Below are 18,715 nucleotides of genomic sequence, written 5' to 3' on the forward strand. Positions count from 1 at the left end.
CTCTCACTACTGAGGACAAATTCCTAGTAGCACACGGATCTTCCCCAAAAGAGAGGGGGAAGAACATTAACTTCCAAGACCTAGTAGGTAGTGCAAAAAAAGATACAGGATAGTTCAAATGGCTGTTCTAAGCGTTCATATTTTAGCCAGTAGGGGGAAGCAATGTACTAAACATGTTTAGTCTTGAGTCTGCCGGAAACCAAAAAGAAGTTCCGGTTGTAGCGGCAATGAAAAGAGAGCGTGCTACTTTCAACTTCATGAAAAAATTGTAAAGGGAACATCAACTGCAGTATACGCTATTGTAAAAACTAAACGGGCCCAGTACCGTCCCCAGAAGTGATTTTGAAGACCTGACCGGGACAATGTCTTTGGTTTGTGCAAGTAAGTGACCTTAAGTTGATACAAAGAGTTGGCGTTGCAAGCTAGCCGTGCAACCTTGCTAACGCTGGTAGCTAATTAGCTAACGTTAGCGGCCATGCAGTGCCGCCACTTGCGTAGCAAAGCTCCGACATTTTCTTGCTGAATGAAATGGCTACTAAAGTGTGAGTGTCTTTCTTGTTCAGTCTCCAACGAGGTCCCAGAGCACCCGTGTGTCTCTCCGGTGTCCAACCAAGTGTTTGAGCGCCGGCTCATCGAGAAGTACATCGTAGAGAATGGCACCGACCCGATGAATGGGCAGCCGCTGTCCGAGGAACAACTTGTAGATATCAAAGGTAACCACAGGCAGCAAAACATGCATGAACGTCTAAGATGATAGTTTTTTCCACATACGGTAGCTTCTCTTTTTGTCTGGCACTTTGTATTTACTACTCGTGTATGTTAAAATAAATACCAGGTAAATATAATCAGTGCAAAGCCAGGATGTATTTTTTTTTTTGGCTAGTCCATGTCTCCATGACTAACATGGTGTGTTCGTGCAAGGTTGACATTTTCTACTTTTCTGCCAGTCTCCCATCCGATTAGACCAAAGGCACCATCAGCTACAAGCATTCCTGCCATTCTAAAGTCCCTCCAAGATGAGTGGGTAAGTGTTTTTAAAATGCCCTCTTTTGTTATTACATGGTTTACTGAGAATAGGAATTCAAGTTACCCTCATGTAAACACATATTGTATTCTTTGTTTCTTTTCTTCCAGGATGCTGTCATGCTTCACAGCTTCACGCTGAGGCAGCAGCTGCAGACGACTCGCCAGGAGCTCTCGCACGCCCTCTATCAACACGATGCGGCATGCAGAGTCATCGCTCGACTCACCAAAGAGGTCACTGCAGCCAGAGAAGGTGAGTTGATAGCAGTTGTATGACCTCTCACATTTATTTTTTGAGTTCTCATTGAAGCTACTGAGTTAACACAGTCTGCCTATTTTCTCTCTTTCACAGCTCTTGCCACACTCAAACCTCAGGCTGGGTTGATTACTCCCCAGGCAGCCCCTGCCTCTCAGCCAACCGTAATGGTGAGTGAACAATTTATCCGGATTCATATGACTGTTGATTTGTGTCATGTTGTTCATCTTCCCTTCTACCTGACAGGGTCCTGCTGGAGAGCCTATGGAGATTAGCGAACAAGTAGGCATGACCCCAGAGATCATCCAGAAGGTAATATCATCTTTGAGAGCCTGCCCTTTTTTTTGATGGGCCAATTTGTTTGTGCAACTTTTGGACTTAAGTATTTTCTTATTTTTGCAGCTTCAAGACAAAGCCACAATTCTCACCACAGAGAGAAAGAAGGTATGGGGGAAATGTGTTACAACCGTCACTTACTTTACTGTTGAATTTTTGAATTTCAGTGAGACGAGTTTGTTTTTATCTTAGTAAAAAAACATTGTCTTTTGTCCAGAGAGGAAAAACTGTTCCAGAGGAGCTGGTTAAAGCTGAAGATCTTGGCAAGTACCGCCAAGTGGCCTCTCACGCTGTAAGTGTTAAGAGTTCAGTCATTCATTTATCACGTAAAGGTCTCCAATGTTTACGATCACACAGGACTCCATGTAGAAAACGTTGGTGCAATGGCTGCAAACCAGGAGAAGGAGTTTGCAAAAGACAATGAACAAATTTAGGGATCATTTAATACTTTTCAGCAAGATAAAAAGTGATGTAAAACACTATAGTACCTCTGTGATCAGCAAAACAATGTTACATATCGATGTACGCTAATTTAATATTGCCAAACATTGCTGGTTTGAAAATGTTGTAATGCCCCCGGAAGTGTCCAAGGATAGAGACAGCCGTGCTTTGAGTCCCCTATTGCACCAACTGTGAGAAAACAAACCTGTAATAAGGGCATTCATACTGACTACAGCTGTAATTGGCTGACACCCACGTCACTCACCAAGCCAGGCCCCCACCCTTTTTAAAGCCAGCTCCACCGATACTACATTAGAATGTAATGATAGCAGCTCCTGGTGGACAAAAGTAATACCAGCACCTGTTTAAGGTAGAAATGTCGATTTGGAAAATACTTGATAGCTGCAGTTCGTGCATTGTGTTGACATGTATGTTCATTCTGCTTTCAGGGTCTTCACAGTGCCAGTGTGCCCGGTATTCTTGCTCTGGATCTGTGTCCCTCAGACACCAGCAAAGTGCTCACTGGTAGGCCGTTCTCATCCTTGGAAATCGGTTGGCCCATTTCGTTATCAGGAAACTCAGCTCTGATGCAACTGTGCTCCCTTCCTCTAGGTGGCGCTGATAAAAACGTGGTTGTGTTTGACAAGAATGAGGAACAGATTGTGGCAACGCTGAAGGGTCACACCAAGAAGGTCACCTCTGTCATCTATCATCCATCCCAGGTCACTTCCCTTTTCAGGTCTTTTTCACTTGACTGTTATTACGATCCCGTAATAATCGGAGTTGTCCTTTCCTCCTCCAGTCTGTGGTTTTCTCCGCATCTCCCGACACCACCATCCGCGTGTGGTCCGTCACCGGGGGCAACTGTGTCCAGGTGGTGCGTGCTCACGAGGCCGGTGTCACTGGATTGTCCCTGCATGCCACTGGGGACTACCTGCTCAGCTCCTCTGAGGATCAGGTATGGATGCTGTTTCAGTCACACGAAAAAATCCATAAGATAAGTTTATCTCTTTTTGCCGTTGGCTTTGTGGATAATTGTTCATTTAAACTTCATTGTCTCATTGTTGTTTTGCAGTACTGGGCCTTCTCCGACATCCAGACCGGCCGAGTCCTCACAAAGGTCACCGATGAAAGTGCCGGCTGTGGTAAGCGCCAGCGTCTATTGGGCATGAATATTGAAGCTCTTCTCCAGGTGGTAACTTTCCCTTTTGGGTCTTCTCCCACAGCTCTCACCTGTGCTCAGTTTCACCCCGATGGTCTCATTTTTGGCACTGGAACTGCTGACTCCCAGATCAAGATCTGGGACCTGAAGGAGCGCACCAACGTGGCCAACTTCCCAGGTCACTCTGGACCGGTCACATCCATCGCTTTCTCTGAGAATGGATACTATCTGGCTACAGGTGACAACTACCGCTTGCTGATTTGACCATAAAGTCACCTGAATTTGTCTTTTGTGCTAGGACGGGTTTAATCACATTTACTTCTCTGTTGTTGTGATCCAGGTGCACAAGACAGTTCTCTGAAACTCTGGGATCTGAGGAAACTGAAGAATTTTAAGACAATCACACTGGACAACAACTATGAGGTATTTTTATTTTTTTAAATATATATACATATTACACACAAATATGTTCTTGAAGAAATGTTGCCATGAAAGTCGATGACTGTCAGATTAGCCCTCTCAGTATGGAGGACCAAAAATGCCAAAAATTAAATAAATGAATACACCATTAAATAATTAAATAAATGTCGTGAAATAATTGGCATTTATTTATTAAATATGGAATTAAATAAACCAGTAATTAAATAAATGTTAAGTAATTAAATGTGTAATTTATGAATTAAATATTGAATTAAATATATGTAGTTATTGGTTTATTTAATTCAATAATTAATGCCATTTATTTATTAAATATGGAATTAAATTTTGTTTAATTATTAGTTTATTAAATTCTGTCATTTATTAATTAAATATGGAATTAAATTTGTTTATTTAATTCCATAATTAATAAATGACGTATTAATTATTTCATGATTCGTTTATTTAATTATTGGTTTATTTATTTCCATATTTAATTAATAAATTAAACATTTAATTAATTAATGACACTTTAATTTATTTAACGGTGAATTAATTTGTTTAATTTTGGCACTTTTGGTCTAAATCTCAGAGGTGTTCTGTTTTGTTGAAAAGTGTTGAAAATCTACTTTGATTACTTTGTGTTGATGGCTTGATCAGTTAACCATTCCGGCCTGTGTGCAGTGTTTTCATTCCCTTGTGTTGTTGCCCTTGCAGGTGAAATCCCTCGTCTTTGACCAGAGTGGAACCTACCTGGCTGTAGGTGGATCCGACATCCGCGTCTACATCTGCAAGCAGTGGTCCGAGGTCCTCAATTTTACAGGTGAGGCTCCACTTGCCTCTTTAAAATGTTTGTCCAGTGTGTAGTGTTTGTATCCATTCCAGACATTGATTCATTCATTTGGTGCCTTTGTAGATCACACAGGTTTGGTGAGCGGAGTGGCCTTCGGAGAGAACGCTCGTTTCCTCAGCTCTGCAGGAATGGACCGAAGTCTGAAATTTTACAGTGTGTAGAAGAACAGAAATTGAAAATGACATGAGGGTGACAACTGAGGTAGAACAGAGGTTGTGGATATACAGATTTGGTGTAGATGTATAATTTGTAGGGGGAAAAAAATCACTGTTAACTCTGCTTCTTATGTTAGTCCTCATGTGCACGAAACAAAAGTTTAAAAAAAATATCTATTTGAAAGCTCAGCAGCATAATTTTGATATTTTTTGTGCAGTCAGTTCAAATGTGAAATGAGACGCCGAAACCGCATCATGTCTTGTTTTAATTTTTTTTTTTTTATATAGCATCCCTGATTTAAACTGTTGTATTTTCCATGTTTTTGTGTAACAGTTGGGAACGTAGGGTCATAGGTGTGGTCACAAAATTCCCTGTCTCTTAACGTTGACAAGTTTAAATGATTTGAAAGTGCATTTGTAGTAGAACAATATCAGAGAAGGAAGATGGTGTATGACATTTTTGCCCTTTTTCCCCACTTTCCATTGCAAATTTTGACTTTTGTTGATTATTATCAAATGCTTGTCTCACAATGCTCTTTTACAGTAAAAATACATTGTTTTTTTTATGTCATTTACCAGTTTCCAAGTTTCATGAAACAGCCTTCGAGAAAAAAAAATACTCTGTCAGTGTATTTTGATTTTTCTAGTTTAAAATGTGATGGTCGCTGCCCTGAAAAAAAAAACAAAAAACAAAAAAAAACTGCCATATGCTCACATCTTGCGTTCATTTTAGTTTTTCGTTTTTTTAAACATTGAATTAAGGTATAAATGGTGAAAGCCTGTTTTATATAATGTTTCTCAAAGACTGTTGTACTTGCATAGTTGAAGTTGGAAACAACATGCCTTCAATTTTATTTTGAGACAGCGACATAAACGAAAACAACCTCCTGACTCGTGGCATGCAAACTGGTTTAGGAAAAACCGTTATAGTGTTTATTGGGAATCTTGTATGCTTTTTGTCGTCGTTGGAAAGATAGTTAAGTGGTTGTGCATTTATTCAGTGCCTATCTGATAACTCAAAACGCTACATGAAATGGTAATTTATTAGATTGCAGCAGTCTTTTGACGTAATGCGCAGTTTCTAGTTATTTTACAAGGTAGGGTAATGTAGGACGTAATTTAAAATATTTTTCAAGGTGCAGTTTTCATCTAAAACCAAGTGGCCAGTGAACCAATATCGATGCTGACTGGCTTGTTTCGAGCCAGAAAATTTATTTTCTTTCAGAACAGAGTGCGACAGCTAACACTTCTGCCGTGTATCGTTTAGAAGATTATTATATTTATATTAAATATGAATTGCGAACAGTTGTACTGAGGTAAAAGTTCAGAGTCGGGGGTCATGCGTTTTAAGTTCAGAAGGTTGTTCGTAGTTCGTAATAATAGTACAAGTTTAAATTCCATATATGTGGAATTAAATAGAAGATCAAATGGTTTACGATAAACGTTCAGACAACTTCGCATACAAACATACCCGTGCACATTTTGATACGTGTTGAATGTTTTGTTTCGCACGTTTTCAGCATTACGGTAAACGTGGCGGCTCGCCGAGAGTCACGTGAGACCGCAGTAACGTGACTTTCCCAAACGGGAAGTGGGAGTCCAAATCACACAAGTTCGCATCAACACGACGTCGGCTGCTACCCGGTTCACATTCACCGGTGGCGACGGAGACATTTATGATAAAATTACTCGCAGAACGGCGGAACTGAGCGAGAAGAAACGGGTGAGCCAATTGTTAACGATTTTTTTCTTTTTTTTGTCGTGTGTGTGTTCAAGAACACAAGTGGTCAGCTTGTGGTCTATGAGTAAATGTAGCCATGAAACGTTAATATTCATTCACCCGTTTAACTAAATATGTTTATTTCATAATTGACAAACTGGAATTTATGTTCTGTTGATTGTTTTATAAGGTTCCATGATCCATCTAAGTTTTAATTGGTACGGCGTGACAGAAAACAACTGACCCAGTTGGGTTATGAGTCATGACGGGACGCAGAGGCTTTTGTAACTTTAATTTCTTTATGTCTATATATTAATGAAAATATATTTCCTGTAATATTGTTCCCACCAATTGTTATTTTCGCGTTCTGTTAAGGACAAAACAAAACAAAACAACCTATCAGTGATATATTAGAAAATCAAGGCACTCATCTTTTCAATGTAATCAAAGCTTGGCTAACTTGTCCATCTTTCTGTTATAAAGCTAAGCAGCAGCAAATATTTTCACTTTAGCATTAAACATTAGTAAACAACTTAAAAAAAAAACATACACATGAAAGTCAGCTTATTCCCAGTTGAGTTTCAGTTCATAGGCACCAAATAAATTTTTGTCTCCCTAAGGTTTCATACTCATCGAGCTCCTTATGCAAGAGTGGAATACTCTTGATTGCACTAAGGGGAAATTTGTGCTTCCCCTTTGACACTTAATTAAATTATGTCTGCTTACTGAGTTGCTTTAGTTCTCAAATGATACTTAAAAAACTGGAGGTGAAAGTAAAAACAGATGTAGGCTACCTATTCGAATCCTGTAAGTAAAAGAAAAAAAAGTACAGTAACAAAGTATTTGTATTTCATTACTTCCAACCACTGCTAAAAAAATACCTTTAAAATAAGTGCACTTTTTTTTTTCCTGTGTATGCTTAACACAGTGATACTTCAAAACCTTTCATAAAGTGTCACGCTTACTGTATGTGACACCGAATATGCGATTGTGTTTTTGGGTACAGGCAGTCATGGGCGCCATGTTCCGCAGCGAGGAGGTGTGTCTGGTGCAGCTCTTCCTCCAGTCCGGTTCGGCCTACAACTGTGTCAGCGAGTTGGGGGAGCTGGGCCTGGTGGAGTTCAGAGATGTGAGCCACACTTCCTGCACGCTCTTCAGGGGTTTAGAGAGACGAAGGTCCTACAGCTGGCCTCGTGAACTGTCATGCATTTTACAGATTGAATTCAATGAATTTTCTGTCCGTGTGTCACAGTTCTCCCCCACTCATTTCACCCTGCAAATGCACATTTCAGCTTGTTGTGCTCATTCTTAAGCGTTCAAAACGGGCCTTCACATTATGATTTATGCGGTGCTCCTATTTGCTGTACTGCATAATGTATAAATTCCAAGATGCTGCCTTTTAGTCACCAAACAGCAATATTTTCCTCTTCCCCTTGTGATCAGATGAATAACTTTAACCCGTTCTTCCTCTTTCCTCTCCTGTTTTAGTTAAATCCTAACGTGAATGCCTTTCAGAGGAAATTTGTTGGTGAAGTGAGACGATGTGAGGAGCTTGAGAAAACATTTTGTAAGTATTGACCTGTTCTGTCCTCAGCTTGGACACAAATAACTTGATACTGCGATGATTCTTTTGCTATAACTTACTAGATTGCAGTGTCAGGGCATGTATTTTATTTGGTACTCGACCTAATCAACCAATCAGAGGATAGAAAAATGCTGCTGTCTTCATGGGCCTGTGCTCTGGGCCTGCAAGTATGAATTTGAAATCTGAGTGGTTAAAAATAAATAGATTAGATTGGCATGACAACACACAGCGGGAATCATTGCATCCAATAGAAATCTTACGAAATGAAGAGAATAGCTTGCTAGGAATAAATAATGTAATGTATTAATTTTAGTAATTAATTTTAGATTGCCCTCCAAACCAATCTGATCCATTTTGTTTGCCTTGCAGCATTCCTAGAGCAGGAGATCAATCGATCTTTGTCCCCTCCTTTGAACGGCCCCCTCCCGCCGCCTTGTCCGACGCCGTCGGCCCCCCAACCACGCGAGCTCATCACCATTGAGGAAGAGAGCGAGAGGCTGGCCAGAGAACTCCGAGAGGTGCGCTGGAACATCTTACCATCCTTTTTGATATCAAGAAGAACGAAAATAAGAACAATGACAGTCTTTAGTTGTTCTTTCTTATTCTGTGTGTTTTTCTAACCAGGTGTCCAGGAACAGAGACAGTCTTCGCGCTCAGCTGACCCAGCTGTGCCAGTACAGAGGCGTGCTGACCAGAACGCACTCTCTTACAGCATCGCAGGTGATGACAGCGTTATCTTTTGCCTCTGGCATCAGTATTAAATAAAAAATGACACGAACTAAAGCTGGTTTGTTTTTGGGCTTTTGCTCAGGCACCCCCACCTATCTTGGAGAACCAAGGTCTGTTTGACAATCACCGTGATGTCCACCTGAGGTACATGTCATCATGTCTTAAAGAGGAAGTCAAGCCCCCCCAATTTTTTTTGACAATAATATGTTCTATGCAGCCCCACTAGTCTAAATATGGTATTCTGGTTAATATTGTTAGTGGAATATGAGTTAAGCATCAAAATCTAGCCGTTTTTATCCTTAAGTGGCGGCCATTTTGCCACTTGCTCTCGACTAAAGATGACATCAATGTTACTCAGGTCTCAGGTAACAACCAATCACAGCAGATCTTTAGATAACAGGTGAGCTGTGATTGGTCGTTTCCTGAGCAACTGTGATGTCATCTTCAGTTGACAGCAAGTGGCAAAATGGCCACCCCCTGAGATGGATAAAAATGGCTGGATTTGCTTCATAACTCATATTCCACAAATGTAATATTAATCAGAATGTCATGTTTGATTACGCCGTGTGATCCAAACTTTCAGTTTTGTGGCGGGAGTGGTCCACCCTTGGAGGGTGCCCTCATTTGAGCGTCTTCTGTGGCGAGCGTGCCGTGGTTACATCATTGTGGATTTCCGAGAAATGGAGGATCGTCTCGAGCACCCAGACACGGTCGGACCTGGCGTACCGAGAACCTACAGTCATGCCGAACTTCTAACAATTGGTGATCTTACAGGAATTGCTTTCATCTGCAGGGAGAGATGGTGCAGTGGACAGTGTTTCTCATTTCGTACTGGGGGGATCAGATAGGACAGAAAGTGAAGAAGATTTGCGACTGGTGGGTGAATCTGTGTTTGGCTTTTTTGGCGTCTACCGCACAGAGCTTGTTAATCGTTTGCTTTCCCTTTGCGACAGCTTCCGCACACAGACGTTTACGTATCCTGAGAACACAGCTGAAAGAGAGGAGATTCTTCAAGGACTTCAAGGCAGAATTGAAGATATCAAATCTGTACGTGTCACGCCTCAATATCAGGGTGACCCAAAAAATGGGCACCATTTTAAATATACACGAGTTAATTTTATGTCCTAGGCAAATGAAGTTAAATATGCTCAATGTTGAAAATTAGACTCATCAAAATTCTAACATAGATAGATAACATAACATAGATATTTTTTATAAAATTTTTTGCAAAGGCTCTCATATAGTTATGCCTGAATTTTAGCTGATATAAGAACAAGAGTACCTAGTGTATTGTAATTTTCTATCTTCACTATAGACCAAGTGTCTGCAACGTGTGGCTCTTTAGTGTCTCCTGTGGCTCTGGATCTCTCAAAAATATATTAGAAATTAATATATTTTTTTACATATTTATTTTTTAGATACACCATTAACAAATTAATGTTACTTAAAAAAATGAATAGTTAAATATTTAAAGAAGGTCAGAGCCCAAATTTTGACTTCAGAAAAAAAAGATGAAAGAGATGAAAAAGTTTAAAAAAAAAACCCAAAAAAAACTAGAAATGTCCAAGAAGTGGCCATATAAAGTTAAAAAAGGAAGAGTAAAAGCAGAAAATTAACATAAAATGTTCATAAAAATTTCCAAAAATGTCAGAGAATTGAATTTAAAGAAAACGTTCAAAAGGTAACCATAAAATGTCCCAAAACAAGAGAAAAATCCCTAAATTTACCATAAAATGTCCACAAAATTGCTTAAAAAACAAAGCGAAAAGAAGTGGCCAAAAATAGCCATAAATTTTCCAAAAACGAAGAGGAAAGGCAGAAAATGGCGACATGTTCATAAAGTTGCCAAAAATGTCAGAAATTGCTAAAAAGGCAGAATAGTCTAAACATGTATTAAAAAAAAAAAAAAAGTATGTAAAATAACGACAACAAAAATCCAAAAACGGAAGACGAAAGGTTGAAGAATCTCAAAAACATTGAATGCTGCATACTTTTCTCTTATGATGCATCTCTAATCAGGTCTTCGGCCATCAGTCCATTAGACTAACAATGTTTCACCATCATAATGTTAAAATATTTTACATCTCCAGACAGACTTTATGTTATTTATTTGTCCTAAAATAGCTCTATTGACAGTAAAGTTTGCTGATCTAAAATCAACACGTGTTGCCAAGTAAACATGCTTGAAACAAGATGGCTGCCTGGATGAGATTCATCACGAAACAAATTGGTTTCAATATTTGATCTGTTTGAATTTCTTCTTCCTGAAGGTTTTGTCTCAGACGGAAGCCTTCCTGCAGCAGCTGCTCATGCGGGCGGTGGCCGTGCTGCCCCAGTGGAAAGTGCGCGTTCAGAAGTGCAAGGCGGTCCAGATGGTCCTGAACCTCTGCAGTCCCTCCGTCACCGACAAGTGCCTGATCGCTGAGGCGTGGTGTCCCGTCGCCAAGCTGCCCGAGCTGCAGAGCGCCTTGAGAGAAGGAGGGGTGAGCTACCAGTGAGATACCGTCAACAGAATGAACGCTGAGTTTAATATTGGACGCCTTGATTGCCCTCAGAGGAAAAGCGGCAGCGGCGTTGACTCCTTCTACAACCGTTTGCCGTCATCGACCTCTCCGCCGACCCTGTTTCCTCTCAACTCTTTCACCGCTGGTTTCCAGAATATCGTGGATGCCTACGGAGTGGCGAGCTACCGGGAAGTCAATCCAGGTGCTTCACAAGAAAAAACAACTCAAACGCTGGCTTGTCATCTCTCAGCTGTTCTCATATTTCCATCTTTCTTATCCATCCACAGCCGTGTACACAATAATTACATTCCCCTTCCTGTTTGCTGTCATGTTCGGGGATGTGGGTCATGGCGTGCTCATGACTCTGGCTGGCCTTTGGATGGTTCTGGAGGAAAAGGACCCCAAGATGAGAAAAAGCAGTAATGAGGTACAGTGGGACCTTGCAGACACTTATCGTCACCCAGTGAAATAAGAGTCCTACAATAAGTCATTTTTTTCCTGGTTTTCAGAAAACGTAAACTGAACCTATTACTGAGTTGTTGTTGTTGTTGTTGTTTTTTTTAATTTTTTTTTATTATGTATTAGTAATTTCATTTCATGGGTAGAATTGAATGATCTGTTGAAGGATGTAGTTGATTTTAGCAGATGTGGCCAACATCCTTATTTTTTATTTTATTTTATTTTTTTATTTTTTTATTTTTTTGTGGCCAACATCCTGACTTCACTTATTTAAGCCCATTATAGCAATAAAAAGTTAATGACATCACAAGGGCTCAGATAACACAATCACAGCTCACCTGTTTTTTAGGTTTGGTCATGTGACATTCGCAAGCTGAGCTGTGATTGGTTACCTGAGCCCTAGTGATGTCATTTTCAGTTGACAGCAAGTTTCAAAATGTGAAAATAATGAAAATATTATTTATTATAGGTAAAATATTAATGTTTGACTGCCTAAAATGGCTAAATAAGTAAAGTATCCCTTTAATAAAATATTTTAAATCTACATTCAGCTTTATGTGCAGTACAGTTTAGGTTGAGTTGTTTGGGTTCATCTTAGGATGTTACTGAAGGAGCACATAATATGCAGATAGGTGTGAAAAGCGTGTTTTGTTTTGTTTTTCCAGCAAAAAACTTCATGAGTAGGTGAGTTTGTGAATCGACAAGTGTTGACCAATCAATTTTCTGTTATCGCTGTCAAGTGCAAGGTAGAGAGCAATTTATTTAATTTAAAAATAAATGTTTTTAATTTAACTTCATTGCCATTATGTTGCTGCCTCTTGTCACATCGTGTGCGGTAAAATTCCGAAATTGTCGCTCGCCACCATTCAAATGTATTTATTATTATTTTATTTTATTTTATTGTATTTTATTTTTATATTCCTTTGCAATAAACGTGACCTTTTTTGGTTTTCAGATCTGGAAGATGATGTTTGGCGGTCGGTACCTGATTCTGCTGATGGGACTGTTCTCCATCTACACGGGAGCCATTTACAACGAGTGCTTCAGCCGGGGCATTAACGTCTTCAGCTCAGGGTGGCACGTCGGGCCAATGTTTGAGAAAAACATTTGGAAGTGAGTTCTTTTTTTCTGTTCTCGCTTCAAAATTATGTTTTGCTGCATTGTTTAAATTTGCTACGTTCTCTGCAGTTCATCCGTCCTGGCAGGAAACAAATTTTTGTCATTGGATCCTGTTGTGCCTGGTGTCTTCACCAGTCCTTATCCATTTGGCATTGACCCGGTATGATTATCAAACTAATCTCCAGTTTGTCACTTTCCCTCAGGCTTTCTCTCTCTCTGACTTTCTTTTGTGTCATGCTCAGATTTGGGGTTTAGCAAATAACAAGCTAACCTTTCTCAACTCATACAAGATGAAGATGTCCGTTATCATCGGCATCATCCACATGACTTTTGGAGTCTGTTTGTCCTTTTTCAACTACGTGTAAGTCACCAACCAATGCCCCAGCGAGTTCTGTGTCCTTCTGCTGTATACTGACCCAGACATGATCTTTATAGGAACTTTGGCAAGTTAAGCAGCGTGTTCCTGGTGCTGATCCCAGAGCTGTTCTTCATGTTGTGTCTGTTTGGGTATCTGGTGTTTATGGTGGTCTTCAAGTGGATCGCTTACTCTCCGGCCCAGTCCAAAATGGCCCCCAGTATACTCATCCATTTTATAGACATGTTCCTCTTCGCAGAAAATGAAGACAACCCACCTCTTTATACGGGACAGGTATGTTTGCTACTTTAAATATTTCCTAATTTATCTGTCAAGTTTCCCTTTTTTGTTTCACCACGTTTTTTTGTAGGGGGTTACGCAGCCTACACAGTATAATAGTTGAGTATCCAAAACACTGCCACTTTATTGACAGTAGTATTTAATATCTCTAGCAATCAATTTATTGGTGTCCAGAAAAACGCTATATAAATCTAATTCATTATTATTATTATTATTATTATTATTATTATTATTATTATTATTATTATTATTATAATATTTTTTTTATTATTATTTGTAGCGGTGTATACTGCAATATTGATGGAAAATGAAGCTTCATGAAGCACTTGCAATATTTTTTTGCTCCTCTAGATGATGCTCTTGGTTTAAACACAGTCGAAATTGATTAAATTTCCACTGCATCTCTAAACTAAGAGTGCCATCTAGAGGACTCAAAAAATATCACAAGTGCTTCATTGAAGAAATGAAATGTTCCTAAGGTAGTGTTGGTGGCCAAGATAATCAGTTGTTTTTATTGAACTTACAAATGTGGTCCTTCTCGGACGCAGATTTATAAGCAGACACCATTTCTAGTGCTGGAAAAACTTTACCTGTTGCTATATGGTAACCACTAACAAGATTATTGCATTCATTCATGCAGGGTATCGTACAGAAAGTGCTCGTGGTACTGGCGGTATGCTCCGTTCCTGTCCTCCTGCTCGGGAAACCGCTACATGAATACATGACACACAAAGGGAGAAGACGTCAGCTGGTGAGTGTGTCTACCTGAAAATGGAGTCCTTTTACCTCAGGTGGGTCCATTTTATGAATGATTTCCCATTGGCTGCAGCATCTGCAGGAAGATAGACGCCCGCTGGTGGCCGACGAAGTCATCGTCAATGCCCGACAAGGTGACATGGACGGAGGAGGGTCTGCTGGGCAGGAGGTGAGGGCAAAAAAAAAATCTAGTACAGAATATTTCAGTTCAATTATGTAAGTACCACTTTTAAGTTATGTACAACGCATTATAATTGAATAAAGTATTTAAGTTTTCTATTTTCCAATTTTAGGGACAGTGCTAATATATGACAGAGTATTAGGCCACGTGTGTGTATATATGTGGTAAATTTGAGAGTTTGGAAAGTGGCAAATTTGGCGAGTTTTTTTCTAACAAATTTGCTTCTTTCTATCTAAACTTGCAAATGTACAAGTTTTTTGTCTCTTAAATGTGCCACTTTATAACTCGCAAATTTACGATTTTTTTTCTGGCAAATTTGTGAGGTTTTTCTTTTGGCAAATTTAGTTATAAAGAGGCAAATTTGCCTCTTTCCGAAGTGTCAAATTTGTGACTTTATAAAGTAACAAATTTGCGAGAGAAAAAACTCACAAATTTGCCACTTTTTAAAAAGTCAGAAAATTGCCACTTTCTAAACTCGCAAATTTACGAGTTTTTTTTTCTTTTTCTTAAAAGTGGCAAATTTGCGAGTTTTTTTTTTTTCTCTGCATATTGTCCTCGCCCTTTAAAATAAATAAATAAATTATACGTGACCTTAATACGCCGTCATACTAATGTTCAAACAGTGCATATTATTACAGTGGCTTGCAATAATAATTACATTTTTTTTCAAGGAATAAAGCCCCTTTTTGTGGTCATGTTGGCAGATTGAAATCATTACCGGACATTCCTTTTTTTCTTGTTTTATTTGTTTGTTTGTTTAATCTGTAGGAGTTTGATGCTGCTGACGTATTTATGCATCAAGCCATCCACACCATCGAGTACTGCCTGGGCTGCATCTCCAACACCGCCTCCTACCTGCGACTTTGGGCTCTCAGTCTGGCACACGCACGTTAGTAGCAGCCAGACTTCCTCTTTAAAGGACACTCATTCCATTCTATTGTTATTCAGCCATACGTGACTTGGAATTTCCAAGCAGTTGAGGGCGGCTGACTGACGTTTGTTTCTCTTCGTAGAGCTGTCCGAGGTGTTGTGGGTCATGGTGATGCGCGTTGCCCTGAGGTGGCAGGGCTACGTGGGCTCTGCAATTCTCTTTGTGGTCTTTGCCTTCTTTGCTGTGTTGACCATCTCCATCCTGCTGGTTATGGAGGGCCTCTCGGCTTTCCTGCACGCACTCCGTCTACACTGGTAAATTAGTATTTTATTTTTTATTAGTCTCTTTCCTCCCTCCCTCCTTTATCTTTAGGCCAATTAAAAACTCAAATATGACTGCCGTATCACATAAATCTGACATAATTGTAAGCAATTAAAAAAAGTAAAATGTTCCAGCTTACACTCATGTTTTCTGTTTCAGAATTAAACTTGTTTGTAGATTTAAAAAAAAAAAAAAAAATCACCAGAGCTGTTGAAAAAGTCACTAAATATAGTAACCAGATGGCTAAGTTGACACTCCTAAAGAGGTTGTGAATATTTAGGTGGAAACGTTTAAAAAAAAATAAAAAATGCTTTTATGTTATTCATGTGTCTAAAACAGCTGCATAACATTGTATGGTCACCGGGTATATTTTAAAGTGCCCATTGAATGCTTTTCTTTCAGGGTGGAGTTTCAGAACAAGTTCTACAACGGCTCAGGCTACAAGTTGCACCCATTCTCTTTTTCATCCCTGATCAATGCGTCAGCTCCCCTGTGAGCATCATCCTGGCCAAAGAATTCACTGAAATTGCAAAATCAGTCATTTTTTACCTCATTGAGTTCTTGGACTGCAGCAGACTAAGACAGTAGTGTTCTGTGGACTGAGGCTATATAATGGTTTAATTGCACAATGAACATGATGGTATGGACTGTTATTATGGCGTCATTAGAATTATATGAATGAATCAGTTGCTTTAACTCCCTTTTCAAATTTTATTCATTCAGTGTTATATAAATGCATTCTAATTGTTCATTCCGAAATAAATATTGATACTTTTCACTGTGACATTTGAAAGGGAAATTTAGGGGAATGTATGTTGAATTGGTGTGTTGAACTTTAATTTATCAACGTCGGTTGCATTTACCAAGTGTTAGCAGTGAATTAATTATCTGACTGACTGACTCCCATGATCCATCTGCTAAACACACAATGTCCACAATGTCTTTGTTGCAAGTGCAAATGTTAAACAATTTAATTAAGAGTTCTCTCTTGTGCCTTACCGAGATAGATTTTGTTGTCATTAACTTGTTGGGACCACGTTACCATGATGATATTTTGAACCACATCAAATGTTTTCAGTTTTTCCTTTGTAATGCACTATCAAAGTGATCAAATTTGGACTGAAATTAAATTCCTTGCTTTCTTGTATTCATGTGAGCAGCCATTCACTACAAATAATTCAGTATAAAAACATTTCACGTGAACTTTTAATGGGATTCATACGCAAAAATAAGCATACAGTGATGTTATTTCCTAATCTGATATTTTCAAAATGACAATTTTTGCAGTCATCTGATTTTTATTAAAATGCATCATAGTGCAATTCATATAACACCTTGTAACTAACGCTCTGCTAGCGTTCTTTCCTTCTTTCAAAAAATGACTGAAAGTGAAGGAAGGAAGGACAGGTTTTACAATGAAGTTCCGTTCCGATTCTACGGCGTAGTAAATAAAAAAAAAAAAAGCCGTTATAGTCTACCACTAACATACGCTAACGGGGTATTAAATTTATAATTACAGTAAATGTGGATACTGTGGCTGTGGGTGGCTTGTACACACTTAGAGGACGTTTAAAAAAAACATTGAACATAAAACAATCAAATGAAAACGGAGTACGGCGTTCGTAACTTAGCGTCGTATGTAATAAAGCGGAAAGTTTGGCTGGCTCTCTAAATCCGATGTTTCTGTCAGTTCCTATTTTAAAGGGCGTACCCGGATGTAGCGTGAATGTCAAACATGGCGCCGGTGATACTTCACTGAGCAACAAGAATTACACATATGCTGGTTTTATTTTTAGTAAATGCGTTTTGATTACTTGAATGATAGTACATTTCCAAATGTGGTTTGAGTAAGTTTGTGCTGAAATGGCATTGAGCCACATGAGTCGAGGCGTTCGTCTACTGTTGGGTCAAATTGAGCGATGTTCTGTGGTCACAATTCAACCAGGTAACGTAATATAATTTCAATTATAATTTTATCACGGCTTAAGTAACATTTCAAACGAACCGTATTTTACTTATTTAGCATGTAACGAGTGAGTCTACGTTTGTTTTTATGGAAAGCAGCTAGGTGTGTGACACAGTCGGTCACTGAGCCAGAGCCCTGGATGGTGGAAAACGAGTCCGTGAACCCGACTTTCAAGAACCGAAACCCGCGGACCCTGGAGCGAATGGGCCTGGCGGTGAAGGACCGCGGCTGGAAGACGACATGGCCTCACCGCGAGTTCTACCACAGGTCAGTAATCAGTTTATGGTCTGTTTTGATTCCCCTGCATATTCGCTGTTCAATATTCGTGGATTCCTTATATGCCTATGCTCTAAAATACCACAAGATGGGACCCAAGCCCTGTATAATAGGAAAGTAGTAATTGTTATCAAGGAATTTTGTTTGCGCTCGCTCTCTCCAGGTTGGTGTTTTCTCGCACTCAAAAATATGTGACGGCTCAGATCTTCTCTTGCACCTCGCCCGACCCGGTGCTATCGTGCTCGACCAAAGAGTGGGCGCTGAAGAAGGATCTACCCTCCACAAACTGCGTGGCGGCATGTCATGCCGTGGGCGAGGTGCTGGCGCATCGATGCAAGCAGGCCGGCATCACCAGGATGGTGTACAGGGCCATTCCCTGGACGCATCGCTCAGATGCTGTAAGTGCAGCGTAACTCTTGGCTACAGACGTTTCACCTACATCATTGTTGACGTGCTTATTTTTTGTCTTGTGCAGGTTCAGTCATTCAGAACAGCAATGAAAGATGGAGGAATCATCCTCAGTGAACCCAGAAGGAAATACATTGGATTATAAATCCAAGGCTCTTGTCAACGGTTTTGTAAAATTCTTGTGGTGAAATTGCCACCATAAGGATACAATGACTTAAAATATGCTGTTATTATGAATAAAGTGTTACCAAATATTCATTAAGCGAAAAAGGCATTTACACCCATGGTTGAAATCACAAAGTAGATAAAGTCGACACACCCCTGTTGAAATGTAGGTTTTTTTGTGATATAAACTAGACTCATATCATTTCATTTACTTTTTAATGCTACAACTTCATTGGAAAACAAGTTTTAATGGGGAAGATAAAAAATGGGAAATGTACTCTAACCTGATTGCATAATAAACTGATACTGGCACTATTTGACTGAGATCCAAACCTCAAAACTGAGGCCAAAGTGCTA

General features: G+C 39.5%; 3 protein-coding genes across 4 annotated transcripts; all 3 read left to right on the forward strand.

Moving 5' to 3' along the window:
- Positions 1–179: 179 nt before the first annotated feature.
- On the forward strand, positions 180–5,218 carry prpf19 (pre-mRNA processing factor 19). The gene is made up of 16 exons (XM_077531869.1): positions 180–381; positions 564–713; positions 948–1,024; positions 1,135–1,276; positions 1,376–1,449; positions 1,526–1,591; positions 1,682–1,723; positions 1,833–1,907; positions 2,506–2,581; positions 2,669–2,778; positions 2,859–3,014; positions 3,132–3,201; positions 3,283–3,456; positions 3,559–3,641; positions 4,353–4,458; positions 4,552–5,218. The coding sequence occupies exons 1-16, from the start codon at positions 363–365 to the stop codon at positions 4,647–4,649; spliced, it is 1,518 nt and encodes a 505-aa protein (XP_077387995.1). The 5' UTR covers positions 180–362; the 3' UTR covers positions 4,650–5,218.
- A 1,017-nt stretch (positions 5,219–6,235) lies between these two features.
- tcirg1b (T cell immune regulator 1, ATPase H+ transporting V0 subunit a3b) lies at positions 6,236–16,690 on the forward strand. Its single transcript, XM_077532245.1, has 21 exons — positions 6,236–6,366; positions 7,370–7,492; positions 7,852–7,930; positions 8,318–8,466; positions 8,573–8,668; positions 8,760–8,821; positions 9,261–9,387; positions 9,471–9,553; positions 9,631–9,724; positions 10,948–11,160; positions 11,233–11,383; positions 11,469–11,608; positions 12,596–12,753; positions 12,829–12,919; positions 13,002–13,120; positions 13,195–13,408; positions 14,055–14,165; positions 14,244–14,339; positions 15,120–15,240; positions 15,365–15,536; positions 15,946–16,690. The coding sequence occupies exons 2-21, from the start codon at positions 7,376–7,378 to the stop codon at positions 16,037–16,039; spliced, it is 2,487 nt and encodes an 828-aa protein (XP_077388371.1). The 5' UTR covers positions 6,236–6,366; positions 7,370–7,375; the 3' UTR covers positions 16,040–16,690.
- Positions 16,691–17,224: 534 nt separating this feature from the next.
- Positions 17,225–18,670, forward strand: mrpl18 (mitochondrial ribosomal protein L18). 2 transcript variants are annotated; one of them, XM_077533038.1, is made up of 4 exons: positions 17,225–17,488; positions 17,605–17,776; positions 17,949–18,183; positions 18,261–18,670. In XM_077533038.1, exons 1-4 carry the CDS (start codon positions 17,407–17,409, stop codon positions 18,336–18,338), a joined length of 567 nt encoding a protein of 188 aa, XP_077389164.1. In that variant the 5' UTR covers positions 17,225–17,406; the 3' UTR covers positions 18,339–18,670. The 2 variants fall into 2 exon arrangements, with proteins under 2 accessions (XP_077389164.1, XP_077389165.1); XM_077533039.1 differs by having other exon boundaries at positions 17,228–17,488; positions 17,608–17,776.
- The last annotated feature ends 45 nt before the right edge of the window (positions 18,671–18,715 follow it).

Source organism: Festucalex cinctus, chromosome 9 (assembly GCF_051991245.1).
Source record: "Festucalex cinctus isolate MCC-2025b chromosome 9, RoL_Fcin_1.0, whole genome shotgun sequence".
Classification (NCBI taxonomy): Eukaryota; Metazoa; Chordata; class Actinopteri; order Syngnathiformes; family Syngnathidae; genus Festucalex; species Festucalex cinctus.

Coding starts and splice junctions, on each gene's coding strand:
- prpf19 (XM_077531869.1), top strand. Junction 1,277..1,375: donor GGTCACTGCAGCCAGAGAAG/GTGAGTTGATAG, acceptor TCTCTTTCACAG/CTCTTGCCACACTCAAACCT. Junction 3,015..3,131: donor TCAGCTCCTCTGAGGATCAG/GTATGGATGCTG, acceptor GTTGTTTTGCAG/TACTGGGCCTTCTCCGACAT.
- mrpl18 (XM_077533038.1), top strand. CDS start 17,407: ATGGCATTGAGCCACATGAGTCGAGGCGTTCGTCTACTGTTGGGTCAA. Junction 17,777..17,948: donor CACCGCGAGTTCTACCACAG/GTCAGTAATCAG, acceptor CGCTCTCTCCAG/GTTGGTGTTTTCTCGCACTC. Junction 18,184..18,260: donor GGACGCATCGCTCAGATGCT/GTAAGTGCAGCG, acceptor TGTCTTGTGCAG/GTTCAGTCATTCAGAACAGC.
- tcirg1b (XM_077532245.1), top strand. CDS start 7,376: ATGGGCGCCATGTTCCGCAGCGAGGAGGTGTGTCTGGTGCAGCTCTTC. Junction 13,121..13,194: donor TTGTCCTTTTTCAACTACGT/GTAAGTCACCAA, acceptor TGATCTTTATAG/GAACTTTGGCAAGTTAAGCA. Junction 15,537..15,945: donor CACGCACTCCGTCTACACTG/GTAAATTAGTAT, acceptor CTTTTCTTTCAG/GGTGGAGTTTCAGAACAAGT.